This window comes from Elephas maximus, chromosome 7, assembly GCF_024166365.1.
Source record: "Elephas maximus indicus isolate mEleMax1 chromosome 7, mEleMax1 primary haplotype, whole genome shotgun sequence".
Classification (NCBI taxonomy): Eukaryota; Metazoa; Chordata; class Mammalia; order Proboscidea; family Elephantidae; genus Elephas; species Elephas maximus.
The window spans coordinates 52009834-52028000 of NC_064825.1; the positions used below are offsets into that span (position 1 = coordinate 52009834).

At 41.7% G+C, this 18167-nt stretch overlaps 2 protein-coding genes across 3 annotated transcripts in view; one reads left to right on the forward strand and one right to left on the reverse strand.

Moving 5' to 3' along the window:
* FCHSD2 (FCH and double SH3 domains 2) overlaps positions 1-17870 on the forward strand; it is a 289540-nt gene extending 271670 nt beyond the window's left edge. The window contains exons 14-20 of the mRNA XM_049889930.1: positions 1854-1988; positions 11564-11647; positions 11768-11945; positions 12241-12461; positions 13457-13568; positions 13700-13782; positions 16183-17870. Coding sequence (XP_049745887.1) covers positions 1854-1988; positions 11564-11647; positions 11768-11945; positions 12241-12461; positions 13457-13568; positions 13700-13782; positions 16183-16266 — 897 coding nt within the window. The 3' untranslated portion in view covers positions 16267-17870. The remainder of the gene's footprint in view (positions 1-1853; positions 1989-11563; positions 11648-11767; positions 11946-12240; positions 12462-13456; positions 13569-13699; positions 13783-16182) is intronic.
* The window catches only part of ATG16L2 (autophagy related 16 like 2), a 34308-nt gene continuing 18125 nt past the window's right edge, over positions 1985-18167 (reverse strand). Inside the window, exon 18 of one of the 2 annotated variants that reach the window (XM_049889936.1) lies at positions 1985-3660. In XM_049889936.1, coding sequence (XP_049745893.1) covers position 3660 — 1 coding nt within the window. In that variant the 3' untranslated portion in view covers positions 1985-3659. The other variant, XM_049889935.1, reaches the window with a different exon arrangement.

The window sequence follows — 18167 nt, forward strand, 5'->3', positions numbered from 1 at the left end:
GGCAAGACCATTGTGTGAATGGTCTCAGAGAACAGAGGATTATTTTCAAGCCTTGAGGGCAATGTAATGTGTTCTGCTGACTTGCTTGGTGCCTTTATGCCTTCTTTTCCTCCAATTTCTGGAATTTGTAATGGATATGTCTAGATTGTGTCTGTTCTGCCATTGTATTTTGGAAGCAGATAACTTGTATTCTGGATTTCACAGATGAAGAGGAATTTTTGGATTTTGGACTTGGAGTTGATTTAAGATTTTTCCTATGTTATGATGGGGCGAATGCATCTTACATGTAGCGAGGACATGAATTTTGGGGGGCCAAAGGGGTAGAATGTCATGGATTGAATTGTGTCCCCCAAAAATGTGTGGCACCTTGGTTGGGCCATGATTCCCAGTATTGTGTGGCTTTCTTCCATTTTGTGATTGTAATTTTATGTTAAACAGGATTAGGGTGGGACAGTAACAAGCCTTACTAAGGTCACATCCGTGATCCTGTGTAAAGGGAGTGTGGCCTGCACCACCTTTTATCTTACAAGAGATGAAAGGAAACCAAGCAGAGGGAAGGACCTCATACCACTAAGAAAGCAGTGCCGGGAGCAGAGCCTTTGGACCCAGGGTCCCTGCATGGAGAAACTCCTAGTCCAGGGGAAGATTGATGACAAAGACCTTCCTCCAGAGCCGACAGAGAAAGCCTTGCCCTGGAGCTGACCCCCTGAGTTTGGACTTCTAGCTTCCTAGGCTGTGAGAGAATAAATTTCTCTTTGTTAAAGCTATCCAGTTTTGGTATTTCTGTTACAGCAGCACTAGATGACTAAGACAGTCATCGTTTACCCAACCATTCTCCTGGTAATAGACAGGTAAGTTATGTCCAGGCCTTTGCCACTATAAGCAGTGCCTACTTTTGTGTACTGGTGCTTTTATTTCTGCATAATGACGCACAAAAGTGGAGTTGCTTGATCAAGTTTGTTTATTTATTTTTATTTCAGTAGGTGGCTTATCTTCCAAAAAGAATGTATCAATCCCATTTCTGCCAGCTATAGATGAAAGCCTGTTGCTCCACATCTTTGGTAGTATTTATAAATCTTTTTAATGTTTCCCAATGTGATTGGTTGAAAATGGTAAGAAGCCTTTACTAGTATTTAATAGTGAAAAGTTAAAGAATAGTGATACATATTTATATATATATATATATATCTTAGTCATCTAGTGCTACCATAACCGAAGCACCACAAGTGGATGGCTTTAACAAAGAGAAATTTATTTTCTCACAGTCTAGTAGGTTACAAGTACAAATTCAGGGCTTCGGCTCCAGGGAAAGACTTCCTCTCCCTGTCGGCTCTGGAGGAAGGTCCTTGTTCTCAATCATCCCCTGATCAAGCAGCCTCTCTGGCACGGGGACTGTAGTGTCCAAAGGACGTACTCTGCTCCTGGTGCTGCTTTCTTGGTGGTATGAGGTCCCCAACTCTGTGCTTGCTTCCCTTTCCTTTTATCTCTTGAGAGATAAAAGATGGTGCAGGCCACACCCCAGGGAAACTCCCTTTACCTTGGATCAGGGAGGTTTACAATCACAAAATGGAAGACAACCACAAATGGCCTAATCAAGTTGATAGACACATTTGGGGGGGGGGGGGGGACATAATTCATGACAGTGTATTACACTTTTACCTTCGGCTTTAAGAGGAAAAAAAAGAAAAACTCGGGTCTTACATAACGTGAAAAATGCAATTGAGAAAAGTCATTTCTATGTGGAGTTGAATTCAAGTTAGCATTTTGAAACAATCAAATCTTAAGTGTATTTCTTGCTTTCAACTATTTTCTTGAAGTAAGCAAGCTAGCCAATGGCTTCTAATTTTTCCTAGCTTAATGCAGATGCTGAAAAAGAAGAAGGAGAAGAGTTCGAAGACAACATGGATGTTTTTGATGACAGCAGTTCTAGCCCTTCTGGCACCCTAAGGAATTATCCTCTCACCTGCAAAGTGGTTTATTCTTACAAGGTTTGTATTTCTTTTACCTACTGCTAATAGTAAGTTGTAACAACTCTGAGGAAATACCCAACTGTATCTTCCAGCCTTTTATACTATGCTTAGCATAAAATTGGTGTTCGTTTAATATTAGAGGCAACAGAACATACTTGTGAAGATTTTAGGCTCTGATGTCGGACTGCCTGGGTTAAAATCCTGTCTGCTGTTAAAAGCTATATGACCTTGCACTAGTCTCCTAGTCTCTGTGAGCCTCTGATTCCTTATCTTTATTATGGGGATAATATTATAAGGCTAATATGAGGATTAAATGAGATAACACTCTTATAGCAAAGCACTTAGCACAGTGACTGGCATCTAGTAAATTTTCAGTAAATAGAACTCTTATCAATTATTATTAATTGCCTGCTTGGCATAAGACCTTCCATTATTAGGGTAACCCTCAAAATTGATATCAGAGGAGAATGGTTTATACCAAGTAGTTTTTAAAACTTTGCCTTTCTTTATCCTAATATTACCACCTTTGTTATCCATTTCAAGCAAGGACCTAGATAAAAAGATGCCAGAATTTTCAAACCTGATTTTTTCTAATAGTTCTTAATCTCTCTCAAACCTGCCCTGCTTTTACCCATTTACTGTTTACTCAGCACAAAGTAAATTGAGTTTCAGTTCCTCAGTTCTTCTGTCCCTCACCCCCATCAGCCAGTCCTGTTGAGTGGACCTCCAAAAACATATCCTCAATCCATTCACTTCTAACATTCAACACCTCTACTCCTACCATCCAGGGCATTGCTGACTTCTGTAAAAGTAAATAAAAAAGTGTCATAATTGGTCTCCTTACTTCATTCTTGCCTCCGAATGGTTCATTCTTCACTCTGTAGCCAGAATTATCTTTAACAATTGTTGTTGTTGTTGTTAACCGCCATCAAGTGAGTTCCAATTCATAGTGACCCTACGTACAGCAGAACAACAGAGTCCTGCCCAGTCCTGCCCCATCTTCACAATTGCTGTTATGTTTGAGCCCATTGTTGCAGCTACTGTCTCAGTTCAGCTCGTTAAGGGTCTCCCTTTTTTTTGCTGATCCTCTACTTAACCAAGCATGAAGTCCTTCTCCAGGGACTAGTCCCTCCTGATAAACATCTCCAAGGTACTTGAGATGAAGTTATCGCCATCCTTGCTTCTAAAGAGCATTCTGGCTGTACTTCTTCCAACACAGATTTGTTCATTCTTCTGGCAGTCCATGGTTTGTTTGATATTCTTTGCCAACACCATAATTCCAAAGCATCAGTTCTTCTTGGGTCTACCTTATTTATTGTCCAGCTTTCTCATGCATATCAGGCAATTGAAAACACCCTGGCTTGGGTCAGGCGCACCTTCGTCCTCAAGGTGACATCTTTGCCTTTTAACACTTCAAAGAGGTCTTTTGCAGCAGGTTTGTCCAATGCAGTACATCGTTCGATTTCTTGAGGGATGCTTCCATGGGCGTTGATTGTGGATCCAAGTAAAATGAAATCTTTGACAACTTCAATCCTTTCTCCGTTTATCATGATGTTGCTTATTGGTCCACTTGTGAAGATTTTTGTTTTCTACATGTTGAAATGTAATCCATACTGAAGGCTGTAGCCTTTGATCTTCATCAGTGAGTGCTTCAAGTCCGCTTCATTTTCAGCAGGCAAGTTTGTGTCATCTGCATATTAAAAAAAAAAAATACAGACTGTTAATTGAGTCTTCCTCCAATCTTGGTACCATGTTCTTCTTCATATAGTCCAGCTCCTCAGATTATTTGCTCAGGATACAGATTGAATAAGTATGGTGAAAGAATACAACCCTCACACCTTTCCTGATTTTAAACCACACAGTATCCCCTCATTCTGTTCAGACAACTACTTCTTGGTCTGTGTACAGGTTCTGCATGAGCACAATTACGTGTATTGGAATTCAGTGTTATCCATAAGTTGTTATAATCCACACATTCAAATGCCTTTGCATAGTCAATAAAATATAGCTAAACATCTTTCTGGTATTCTCTGCTTTTACCCAAGATCCATATAACATTCCCTCATTCAAAGTCCTGTTCTGAATCCGGCTTGAATTTCTGGCAGTTCTCTTTCAGTGTACTGCTACAACCATGTTTTGAATTATCTTCAGCAAAATTTTACTTGTATGTGATATTAATGATATTGTTCAATAATTTCCACATTCTGTCGGATCACCTTTCTTTGGGATGAGCACTAATATGAATCTCTCCTAGTTGGTTGACCAGGTATCTGTCTTACAAATTTCTTGGCATAGATGAGTGAGCACTTCCAGCATTGCATCCATATGATGAAGCATCTCAATTGGTATTCCTGATGCCTTGTTTTTTACCAGCACCTTCAATGCAGCTTGGACTTCTTCCTTCATTACAGTCAGTTCTTGATCATATGCTACCACCTGAAATAGTTGAATGTCAACCAGTTCTTTTTGGTACACTGACTCTGTATTCCTTCCATTTTTTTTTTAAATCTTTGTGTTGAAAGTTTACAATTCAAGTTAGTTTCTCATGCAAAAACTTAAATACACATTGTTATGTGACCCTAGTTGCTCTCCCTACAATGTGACAGCACACTCCTTCTCTCCACCCTGTATTTCCGTGTCCATTCAACTAGCTCCAGTCCCCCTCTGCCTTCTCATTTTGCCTCCATACAGGGGCTGCTCACATAATCTCATGTATCTACTTGAGCTAAGAAGCACACTCCTCACCGGTATCATTTTATGTCTTATAGTCCAGTCTAATCTTTGTATGAAGAGTTGGCTTCAAGAATGTTTTTAATTTTGGGCTAACCCCATGACCTCTAGGGTCCCTCCAGTCTCAGTCAGACAGTTAAATCTAGTCTTTTTATTAGAATTTGAGGTCTGCATTCCACTCTTCTCCTGCCCCATCAGGGATTCACTATTGTCTTCCCTGTCAGGGCAGTCATTGATGGTAGACGGGCACCATCTAGTTCTTCCAATCTCAGGCTGATGGAGTCTCTGGTTTGTGTGGCCCTTTTTGTCTCTTGGGCTTGTATTTTCCTTGGGTCTTTGGTGTTCTTCATTCTCCTTTGCTCCAGGCAGGTTGAGACCAATTGACTTCCGTCTTCTTTTGATGCTTCCTGCGTCGTTCCATATTTGCCCGTAGAATCCTTCCGTGTTGCAACTCAAGGCTTGAAATTTTTCTTCAGTTCTTCTTTAACTGAGGAGATTATTTTATTCCTTTGTGTCTTAGTTGTCTAGTGCTACTATAACAGAAATACCACAGGGTGGCTTTAACAAACAAAAGTTTATTTTCTCACAGTTTAGGAGGCTAGAGTGTGAATTCAGGGTGCTGACTCTAAAGAAAGGCTTTCTTTTTCTGTTGGCTCTGGAGGAAGGTCAGTGTCTTTTAGAGCTTCTGCTCCTGGGTGATCTTCCTGTGGCTTGGCATCTCTTTTCCCCAATCTCTGCTTGCTTGCTTGTCTATCTTGTAAGAGATTGACTCAAAACACACCCTACACTAATCTGCCTCATTAATATAACAAAGACAGCCTATTCCCAAATGGGATTATAACCACAGGCATAGAGACTAGGATTTACAGCACATATTTTGGGGGGACACAATTCAATCTATAACACCTTGCCTAAAACCCTTCATAAGCATTCCATCCCATGTAAGAGAACAATCCAATCTCTTTACTAGCGTCTATAATGTCTAGCATGATCTGGCCCCTGTCAGCCTCCCTAGCTTTATCTCAGACCATACCCCACCCCTTCCATTCACTGCACTTTAGCCACTCTGGCTGCCTTTGAGTCTTCAGAAGCACCAGGCTCCTTCCTGACTCGGAGCTTTGGACTCACTGCTCCCTCTACCCAGAACTCTATTTCTCTAAACCTGCGTTGACTACCCACTGCTATTCATTGTGGCTCAGCTAAATACTGCCTTCTCAGGTCTCCCCTGACCTGAGAATTACATAACCAACTCCTCAGTCACTACTCTCTATTCCACTGCCCTATTTGATTTACTTTATTAGCAGTTGTCTCCAGGCAAAGTTATCTTATTTGTTCTCTTATTTCTTTGTCCGGGTCTCCATTAAAGGTCAATGAAGGCAGAAACCTTGTCTGCTCCTGTGTACCTTGTCTGTATATCTTCAGCACCCAGAACAGTGCCTGGCACATAGTAGGTCCTCTATAAATGTGGAATGAATAAATGAATGGTGTAAGGAAGGCATGAACAAACGAATCCTTCTCTGGCTCCCATTCTGATGGAGGTAGTAATGAGAAAGGATAATGCCAAGAGGGAGTGTCTAGAGAGACTCTTCAACAGTCATACACTGAACAGTCTCACTCTTGCCGCCACTACCCCTTGATAGCCAAAAGTTGGCCGCATTTACCCCCTCAATCTCAGTGATCCCCAGACTTTTTTTGAAGCTCACATCCTTTCATTTTATACTTCCTTTTTAAAAAGGGTGGGATTTTTTTTCAACGTAAATGGTTTTGATAATCTTTTGAAAATTTGAAGTCATCTTCTAAGATCCTTGAAAAGGTGTTACAGGTATCATAAAACTAGGATTGGAAATGTCACCTCTCAGTATTAAGTTTATTTACAGGTTCCAGAACTAAAATGTAAGATCTTTAAGTGGGGAGGGTCCTACGTGTCTGAGTGATTTTAAACAGCTCATACTCACGAAACGCCTCTTCTGTCAGCATAGCCCAGGCATGTCCCTGTGGTAAACCAGGGTATAAAAATCTATTTAGTCAGTTAATCATTGAACAAACATTTACTGAGTGCCCAATATGTGATAAGCTTTAGGGATAAAAGAATGAATATGACTCAGTTCATGCCCTTCAGGAATGGATAGTCTAAGGAGGAATAAAATTAACATTAAAAATAGAATATGTCACGCAATGGAATACTGTGCATCAATAAAGAACAGTGATGAACCGGTGAAACATTTCATAACATGGAGGAACCTGGAAGGCATTATGCTGAGTGAAATTAGTCAGATGCAAAAGCACAAATATTGTATAAGACCACTATTATAAGATCTTGAGAATAGTTTAAACTGAGAAGAACACATTCTTTTGTGGTTATGAGAGGGGGGAGGGAGGGAGGGTGAGAGAGGGTTATTTACTGATTAGATAGTAGATAAGAACTACTTTAGGTGAAGGGAAGGACAATACTCAATAAATACAGGGAAGGTCAGCTCAACTGGACTGGATCAAAAGCAAAGAAGTTTCCTGGATAAACTGAATGCTTTGACGGTCAGGGGAGCAAGGGCGGGGGTTTGGAGACTATGGCTTCAGGGGACATCTAAGTCAATTGGCAAAATAAATTCTATTAAGAAAACATTCTGCATCCTACTTTGAAGTGTGGCATCTGGGGTCTTAAATGCTAACAAGCGGCCATCTAAGATGCATCGATTGGTCTCAACCCACCTGGCTCAAAGGAGAATGAAGAACACCAAGGTCACAAGTTAATTATGAGCCCAAGAGACAGAAAGGGCCACATGAACTAGAGACTTACATCATCCTGAGACCAGAACAACTAGATGGTGCCCCGCCACAACCAATGACTGCCCTGACAGGGAGCACAACAGAGAACCCCTGAGGGAGCAGGAGAACAGTGGGTTGCAGACCCCAAATTCTCATAAAAAGACCAGACTTAATGGTCTGACTGAGACTAGAAGAATCCCGGCGGTCATGGTCCCCAAACCTTCTTTTGGCCCAGGATAGGAACCATTCCCAAAGACAACTCATCAGACATGGAATAGACTGGACCATGATGGGCTGGAGAGAAATGCTGATGAGGAGTGAGCTACTTGTATCAGGTGGACACTTGAGACTGTGTTGGCATCTCCTGTCTGGAGGGGCGATGGGAGGGTAGAGAGGGCTAGAAACTGGCAAAACAGTCACGAAAGGAGAGACTGGAAGGAGGGAGCGGGCTGATTCATTAGGGGGAGAGTAAATGGGAGTATATAGTAAGGTGTATATAAGTTTATGTGTGAGAGACTGACTTGATTTGTAAACTTTCACTTAAAGTACAATAAAAATTATTTTAAATAGAATATGTGCGAAAAGATTTATAGCAGAGGTAAAACTGCCAATTCTAACTGTTGTAGTTGAGAGAAATTTTACAGATGAAGTGGCATTTAAATTAGGTCACGAGTCAAGCGCCCCATAGGGTTTCCAAGGAGCAGCCAGTGGATTCAAATTGCTGACCTTTTGGTTAGCAGCCAAGCTCTTAACCACTACGTCACCAGGGCTCCAAGACCTTTGGGTAGAGAAGGGAAAGAGGCTTCTAAGCAGAGAAAACAGCACATCCAGAGACATGGTATGATGAGAGGGTGGGGTCTGCAGGAAATGTTAGGTTCAGTGGTGTGGGAACATCACACAGGGAGAATAGAGCAGCTAGAAGTAAATATGTTTGCTGTCAGATAGTAACAGGCCATGTATACCAAACTCAGAAGTTTGGCTTTTTATCCTGGCTGGGAGGAGCCTTTAAAAAACAACAAAAAAAAAACAAACCTGTTGCCGTTGAGTCAATTTCGACTCATAGCAACCCTATAGGACAAAGTAGAACTGCCCCATAGGATTTCCAAAGAGCAGCTGGTGGATGCCAACTGCGGACCTTTTGGTTAACAGCAGAGCTCATAACCACTGCACCACCAGATGTCCTAAAATCAGATTTGGCTTTTGAGAAGATAACCTTGATGATGTAAATATACTCTAGAGGATAGATTAGACACTGACTTTAAGCCTAAGAATGATTCCTGTAGTCCAGATCAACAAAGAAGGCCTGAATTAATCTGTTGGGAATAAAGAAAAGTTTTATTTTAAGGGTTAGATTCAAAAGCCTTAAAAATGTTCGTGACTTTTGACCCCATCATTCTATCTCTAACATCCATCCTAAGGAAATGAACCACAGTATAGAAAAAAAGTTTTGGGTACAAGATTTTCTTTTATCATAGTACTACTTTATAATGCTTCAAAGTTGGCATTCTAATAAGGGAATAGTTAAATAAATTAACCACTCATATAATCATAACATGTAATATTATGAAGATAATCGAAAATTACATTAGTAAGAGTTTTTTATGTAAGAAGAAATACTTATGTTATAAAAGCATTTTTTATGTTATGTTACATAAAGTAGAATACCAAATTGTATGTACCTTAAGATCTCAATTATGTATCTTTCTAGTTTTTCTACATTGACCATGTATTACTTTTATAATAAGAAAAAGCATATTGTTTTAAAAGAAAACACAGGAAAATTGGCAAGAGAGTGGTGGGGAATGTAGAGAGCATGGCTGCGTGAAGTTCTGGTTGTCACTGGGTGTTAGGACTTCACAGACAGTATGAGACCATGTGTTTATTTAATAAGCACTTACTGACCACTTGCTGTCTTTAGTTGGGGCAAGTGAGAAGAAATACTGTCCATGCCTTAAGGAAATCATTCTAGTGGGAAGCCCACAGGGACAGACAACTAACTCCTGTGCCAGTAGTCAGTGTTAGAGGGATAGCAAAGCCTTATGAGAACAAAAGGTGGAGGAAACAACCAGTTTATCATGGGTAGTCTGGGAAAACAACTGAGGTAGGCCTCAAATATGAATAGTAATATTAGCTATCATTTATCAGATACTGTGTGCCTGTACTGTTTATACACACACACACATTGATTATTTCTGATCCCTTCAATAACCCTATAAAGATATTATCAACCAGCCCATTCATTTACCAAATTACTTGAGCACCTTCCATGTACCAGTACTATGCCCTGTTCTGGGCTCTGGGAATATAGCATTTTCAAAACAGACAAAAATCTCTGCCCTAATAGAGCTTCCATTCTAATTATATTCTAAATAAAAAAAGAAAACTGAGGCTCAAAGAGGTCTTAAAGCCACTTGCCCATAGAAACAGACCGAAGCTGGGCTTGAAGCTACAGGAATCTAAATCCATTCATCAGCTGGTAAAGAGGGAGCAGGGCATCCTGGATGGGAGAAACAGCCTGGGAACAGCACAGAAGCATTGAGGCACACATTCCAAGGGTGTAGTGTGCTGTGGCCAAAGCCTCAGGAGGCCCAGGAAGACCTAACTCTGTAGGGGCTGGAGGACCTTATAAGTGGAGGAGTTGGCTGTCCCTGCCTGGCAATGGTGTGATGAAGCTGGTCTCTGCTAATATAACAATGTTGGATAACTTGCCTGGGCCAACGTGGCTTTTTTTTTTTTTTTAAACAAGGGCAGCTAAGGTGTTCTTATCCCTCCTACTTTGCTCTCACATACTTTAAAGTCTGGTTGAGTTGATACTTTTAAGTATCCTGCCATGGAATTATGGGAGAAAATCTTTGTTACATAGGTGCCTTATGCTGGTATATTCAGTGCATAATTTCAGAGTAGCAAAGAAATCTCACTGCAAAAGCTATCAGAAGCTAATGAGTATTTTTTTCCTCTTATTTTGAGACAAGAGGTAATTTACTCAAGAATCTGTTCCTGGGTCTGATAGGCCAACCATTTTTAATACTGTTTTTCTGTCTTGAGAAGCTAAAGCAACATCCGTTGATGAAGTGTTACAGTGTTTATGAAATGTAAAATGGGTTTCAAAAAAGTGATCCATTTTCTTGCCTTATTTTTGCTGGTATAACTTGGAAATATTTTGCACTTTAAGATTGTGAGATTTGGTAAACTGTATATGGTCTTAGGTGATAGTTTTAATGGATCTTGGGACTTGGGGAAAGCTTTTAAGACTATAAAATGCCAGCAGGCCCCTCACTGCCCATTGTATGTGACGAACAAAGCTCTTTTAGAAAGCCAACCCAAATAGGCTCTCTCTGACCCCTCTGTGGAGCCTTTGAGAGTTTGTGCTCGGGTTCTGCAGTCCCCGGGCAATAATTTGGTATCTGACGCTCATGGATTTCCACCTTCGGGAATAATAAAACCACCACAGCTTGTGGAGAAGCACCCACGTGCATCAGCCCAGTCACCACGGTTAAGTTGGAGCATCATAAATCCAGACCTTGACCGATCTCAGTCATTTCCTTTCCCACAACTTTCTTCTTCTGGCCACTGTTTTACAGTGATTCAGGATCAGTCCTAGCATTGCTCAAGCTATCACCTCATCCATGTACACAGTAGCCCTCTGGTAGCAGTTCTCATTCAGTGCCTTCACGTTTGCCTGTGCTTTCCAAGTCATCATGCTTCTGTTTCATTCATCCCACATTGAACCCCTTCCGTTTGAGAATGGCAAGATTGTCATTTTGAAGAAATGGAGGCATCGCAAAGTTGAATAACTTACTGACAGATACATAAGCTGGAGCTTGAACCCAAGCCTTCTACTGCCAGCGCAGTGCAATGTTCACTAAGCCTGATTGCCTCTTGAGTACCTGGTTTCTCCAGTTTTTGTTGGTGCTTTATTTTGTTTGTTTTTTAAAGTAAAACTTCACCTCATTATGATAGTCTTACTGCATTTAAAGTTTTATGTTCAAAAAATTTTTCAAAATCATTTCAATATTTTGATCCCGTTTTTGTTATAACCAGCTCACATCTGCTCTTTATCTAACCTTTTTAATTTTGTCCATGACCATCCTACATTGCAGGCCTCTCAACCAGATGAGTTGACCATTGAGGAACATGAGGTGTTAGAAGTGATTGAAGATGGAGATATGGAAGACTGGGTAAAGGTATATTCCTTTGCTCATATCACCCCTTCTCGTGACATTTTTAGGAGTTTGTTTTGGTTCTTGTTATGTTCCATCCAAACTGTGTGCATAAACATGTTTCGTCACATGTCTTTTACCCAGGCTCGAAATAAAGTTGGCCAAGTGGGTTATGTGCCAGAAAAGTACCTACAGTTTCCCACCTCGAACAGCCTACTGAGCATGCTGCAGTCCCTGGCTGCTTTGGACAGTCGGTCACACACATCCAGCAATTCCACGGAAGCTGAACTTGTTTCAGGCAGCCTCAACGGAGATGCCAGTGGTAAAGACTGAAACAAGCACGCACTCTTTATTTGGTCACCTTTGACCTAAACTGTATTACCCTGGAGTAAGCCCTTCAGTAGGTTAAAAAAAAGTATAACTTTAGTCCTATAACATTTTTTTTTCTTTATTTGGTCTCATTTGTCCTGTATAGTAGAACCCTGAGTAAAAACTTAAGAACGTTACTCATATCCTTTATGATGCTCTTTTAGTTGTCGTGTGAGCAGAAGGGATGGTTGCAGAAGCAGCCCCGCTGCCAATGTTCTTACTGGATTTGTCTCTCTCTTGCTCCCTAGTCTGTTTCGTGAAAGCACTTTATGACTATGAAGGCCAGACAGATGATGAATTATCTTTTCCTGAGGGAGCAATCATTCGTATCTTGAACAAAGAAAACCAAGCTGATGATGGCTTCTGGGAAGGGGAATTCAGTGGGCGAATTGGAGTGTTCCCATCGGTGCTAGTGGAAGAACTTTCAGCCTCAGAAAATGGTGACACTCCGTGGATAAGAGATACACAGGTACATGAGAGAGAGCTGAATAGAACGATGTTTGAAAAAAACTACTCCCAAGGCCAAAATTGGGCTGTGGTCTCTGCCTGGCCCTCTCCACTCTAAGTCTCCATTCCCAGGTTTCTACAAAACCAAATTTGGGAAAGCAGAGACTCATCGGTTAGCCCCTTGTGGAATATGGCCATCCCACTCCTCCTGACTCTGTGAATCAGTTAACCATAATGCTACATTGATTGTGACACACAAAAGAATGGCTTGGTGAAGAGAAAAGCAAACCAAAGAGGGAATGTATTATGTCTACAGTTAATCTATGTAGTAAACAAAAATGTTAGCACTCTTTCTCTCCATCACTGTCAGAGCCTCCCTTTCTAGCCCACGTCCTGCCAGTCCATTTCAAAGAGCCCCGTTACACGCTTGTGTGGCGCCAGGCTCATCTCATCATAGCCAATCTTGGCTTTACACAAAACCCCCAATTTAGTCAGTTGGGTTTGTCCTCTCTGAGGAGCTGTCGCAGCAGACCTGGCAGGTAGAGGACAATAAGGAATGTTTCTGCCTGTGTTGTTTATGTGGTGATTGTGGCCACTTAGCGTGAATTTACAAAACCTAAAAGTCAAAAACTGAACCAATTATTCTATCTTCACCAAAAAAAAAAAAAAATACAACTTTCTTCTCTTTTCTTCTTCGCTGAATTTGCTGAATTGACTAGTTAACGTGCTGTTTTCAGTAGGACACTGGAGAATGGTTTGACTTACCAGTATTATGAGGAGATCTGTGAAAGGAAAAAGTTAAATATGACACAAAATTGAGTTTTGGAGTGGTTGTTCTGGATTCATTTGCTTCTAACAAGGCTGACAAAAAATTTTAACAGTCATAACCTATTATGTGTCCAGAGTAATGTGTTATGTGTCCAGTAATTTGTCCAGAGTAGTCATAGAGAACCCAGTAAGCCTTTTCCTGCCTAAGAAGGTGAGCACCTTGTAACCTTTCTTCCCTCTCTTCCCAAGCCTCACAGCTCCCTGCCTGCACTGCCGTTATATGACCAGCCTCCCAGCAGCCCTTACCTCAGCCCAGACAAGAGGAGCTCCCAGTACTTCCCCCGGTCTCCGTCAGCAAATGGTAAGGGTTCTCCTGGGCATGGGTCTGAATACATTTTCATTTCAGAAATCAGATCTGCAAACATCACTGCGATGGCATTGTTACCGTTTAACAACACAAATAAAACGAGCTTCTTTGGTTCCTTCCTGTAGAAAACAGCTTCCCTTCCGAATCTCCAGGATTCTCACAGGTACCAAGGCATACTCCTGAGACCTCGTATGGCAAACTGCGACCTGTAAGTCTCTTATCTTGCAGGGTTATATAATGCATAGGTCTTCAAAATTGAAAATTAGAAATGACTGTTTCCCCATGGTCCCTGTGTTGTAACCAATTCCCCCCAAGCAAGGGTAAAATGGGTTTAGGAAAGTAAAAAGAACTCTTGGCAAAGGAAGGCTGTAAAAATCAACTCATCTTGGAAGGTCTGGTCTATACTGGAAATTTTCTCACTTAGCCATGATGAGGATCATGCAAGATAATAGCTGCGAAAGTATTTAAATTATAACATGCTCTATGGGCATTTAAATGGTCTAATTGTGAAACAGAAGCTTTTTTTTTCTGTAAGCATTTATTGAGAACCCGTTTGCCAGGCCTGTGTTTGTCTCTTTGAGGGACGCTGAAATGAAGTAGTAAGATTCACTTCATGTCCTCAAAGAGCTTCTGGTCTTAGAAGCACTTACCTCTACTCCTCACTCCATTGCCACCTCAATTCCACCCCCACCGCTACAATATGAAACAGCTCTCGCCAAGGTCAAAACTTCCACATTGCTAATCTAGTGGATACTTTGCAATTTTATTGATCCCCTTATCAGCACAGAACACCCTTCCTTGAATCACTCGCTCCTTTGGCTTCATTCTTTCAGCAGATAAGTACCGAGCATCTGCTCAGTGCCAGCTGCAGGTATACGGCAGTGCTGGAACCAGACTGCCTCACAGAGCTTATCTTCGCTCTAGGAGGAGAAACAACGTCCGAATCACACAATTATTTTATGAAGCTAGAGAGAGAGGCAGGTCCTTACAGGCCTTGTTAAGGACTTGGAAAGCTATTGAAAGGCTTTAAGCAGGACAGTGAGCCTCTTTTACAGTTTGCTATGACAGCTCAGTGGAGAGTGAATCGAAGGTGGCAGAATGGACATGGGAGCCAGTTAGAAGCCTAGAGCAGTGGACCAACCAAAAGGTGTTGGTAGTATGGACTAGTGGGAAGGGAGAGAAGTAGACAGATTTGTTCCACCTCACTTCCCTGGTTTGCTTTCTACCTCACTGCCAGCCTTCCTTTTCATTGACCTTTGCAGGCTTCCCTTCTGCTTTCATCTCTTAGATGCTAATGCCTCTCAGGGTTCTGTCCCTCAGCTGCATTTCGTCATGGAACTCACATTCCCTGTGTGATCTCATCTACTCCCACAGCTTTGATAACCATTTATATACTGACAACTCTCATATCTATAGCTGCCATCTCTTCCCTGAGCTTTGGATTTGTGGACATCTCAACTTATATATCCCCAGGCCCCCAAAACTGAAGAAAAATGAGCTAATCCTCTTCCCTCCTAGACATGCTCCTTCTCTGATATTGCCTGTCTGGGTGAGTGGAACCCTCATCCTACCAGTGCTCTGGCATTTTGATACTTTCGGACCCTGCCTCCCACAATCATCACCAAATCCTGCCAGGCTTGTCTCAGTCAGAGACAGCTCTCAATCTTTCTACTTCTCTGTTTCCCCTACTACCATTATCCTAGATCAGGCTAACATCAACTGTCATTCAGATAGCCACACAAGACTACTAAGTTGTCTTCCTACTTATACTCTTGCCCACCTCTGATCTTTTCTCCAAACTGTTACGGAAGTCATCTTTTCACAGATCTGGTAGTGCTGCTCCCTTGCTTATAATCCACCAAAGACCTCTTTGCCTACAGAACAAAGCTCAGATTTTTTAACATGGCTTAACAAAGCCCTTCACGACGTAACCCCAGACTAGCTCTCTAGCCTTATCTCTTGCAACTCTTTCCCAAGACATGCTGAAATGTTTTCAGTTCTCTGAGCATTGCTCTCATTTGCTTCCAGGACTTTGTTTTGGAAAAGGCTTGTAGGGCTACAGTGACTCTTGTACCCAAGACTGTTGTATCCATTCAGCTTTCAGCCTATGCAAGAACCTAATTCATGGATTTGACATTGCATCAGAACAGGAGCTCTTTCTTGTTGTTGTTAGCTGCCCCTGACTCATGGTGACCCCATGCACAATGGGATCAGACCATTATGATCCATAGTGTTTTCACTGGCCAGCTTTCAGAAGTAGATCACTAGACCTTTCTTCCTAGTCCATCCTAGTCTGGGAGCACATTGAAACCTGTTCATCACAGCAGCATGCAGGCCTCCACTGACGGACAGGTGGTGACTGCTCTTGAGGTACATTGGCTGAGAAACAAAACCCAGTCTCCCACATGGAAGGCGAGAATTCTGCCACTGAACCATCACTGCCTCCAACTCCTTCTTAGTGTGGAAAATAGGATTAGATTGAAAGTGCATACTCAGAGCTTTTCCGTGATCCCTAGAGTCCCCACGTCCTTGGATAAATGAGTAGTTGGCATTTCAGGCACCAAGTCAGGAAGCTGACTGAAATCCATGTGATTGTTTCCCTGCTCAGGTCCGGGCAGCTCCCCCTCCACCCACACAGAACCACCGGAGGCCAGCAGAGAAGATTGAAGATGTGGAGATCACGCTGGTGTGATGGTGGGGTGGCCCATCCATGACTGCTACAATCAAGGCCAGACTTGGAGTTTGGCCAGTCTTGTTTTTTTAGGCACCTTTGCATGATGATAACTCTTGAACAGAGCAAAAACAAGGAGGATTGTATGTGACTGGGTGGCCTGGTGGAATCCTCCCACATTTATGACTATTTTGTGCCTTTTTTGTTGTCATTTTCTACATCATCTCTCCTACCATAGCACAAATCCTAGCGGGCCCTAGAAGCAGAGAGGGGCAGCCCTCATGCCTAACAGTGGTCCGTTTTTACATGAGACTCAAGACCAGGCCTGGGTCCAGGGCACAGTCACAGAGATACTGATCATGTGCCCTCGTACAGTATATTACTGTGGCTACAGGGGTGTGGCAGAGATTCTCATCTTCCTTACAGTGGCTTTTGTTCATCTGATTAAGTATAAATCAAATCGTGTTGGCCATATGAGGCATCAGAAGAAGGGATTTCAGGAGAGGCTGGTTCCTCACCGCAGTTAATGCCCAGACAAAGCGAAACTTTAATGGAAAAAAAAGGACTGCACCAAGTTTAGCGCCAGTTGCGTTAATGCACATCCCTTCCACAACTAACAGATTTTAAACAATTAACGGTGTCCTTTGTATTAATATTTATGCCATTCATTTAGTATTAGTGGAGCTAATATTGAGGGGCTAAACTAGGAGCCACATCCTGTTCATCACATAGACTAATAGAAAGGAGGCTACGGCTAAAGCAGAAATGGAGCTTCCAGATCTGAAATGAGCCAATTTAATGTTCTTTTTGTATTGGGGTATTTTTTCTTCTTAATTTTTGCAGCATATACTCTTTTGACCCCAGCCAGTATCATTAGAATCTGAATGTCTAGATAAATTGAGGACATAGACGTGCATCGTTGAGTTTCTCTAATGGGACGGCCCCTGGCATTATTTTATTCCCAAGCTGGTGCTCTGGCCCAGAAAGCTGGCTAGTCCAGACCAGCTACCACTCACCATGGAAGATGCAGCTTTGCAGGTCCCACTGACCTGACACCTCCTTGGGAGGAAGAACCTGTGGGCTCATGGAGGAAACCAGCTTCCTATGACAAAGGACTAAAGGATTGCACATACTGCACAAGTGCAAACTGATGATGAAAAGCCTAGCTCTCCACGTCACAGGGAGAACGAGGAGCGGCCTTTTCGGCAGGCCAGCGAGCGCACAGCAGCTGGTCAGAACCCTCACCAGATGTCCCAGGGTAGGACCCTATCAGCTCTCCACCTCCTGTGGAAGCCAGGGAGTGCGTTACCTAGGGACGAAGGGATATTTGCCAGTTTTTTGTTTTTTTTTAAGAAATTAACAAATTTGCAGAATTTTATCCAAAAGTTGTATGTATGCTTTGAAAAATTCATGCTTCCCAGAAATCTCTACGACTTGAAATGCTTGTCAAACATCCCTGTGGGATTTTTTACTCAAAGTAAGGTCATAGCTAAAGAAATTTTCAGTTAGTCATTTGATCACTTCAGTGACAGTACGCACTGATAAATCTTCTCTGTGATTTGGGGGTTTTTTTGTATTTGTCCTTTGCATTTCTTAACCTGTTGATCTATTTGAGGTCTTTTTTGTTTTTGTTTATCAAACTTATTCTTAAGTTTAAAAAAGAAAAGGGTGGTTTTTTTTTAAGATTTAAAAGTTTGCTGACGTGTTAAAAATCTTCACAGTGCTTAAATCAAGCAGTTCTTTCTTGCCACCCAGTCTCATATTTTCTCTTTAGCTAGCCAAATTGTCCTTCAGTTTGGGTTTTCCACATTCTCAGAGGTTATGTGAAATCTTTTGTTATATTTTAAAATATTTTTTGGAAGAGCTGCTAATTTTATTTGAAAAATCAAAGTTGTAAAAATATGCCTCCTTTTTAAAAAGAA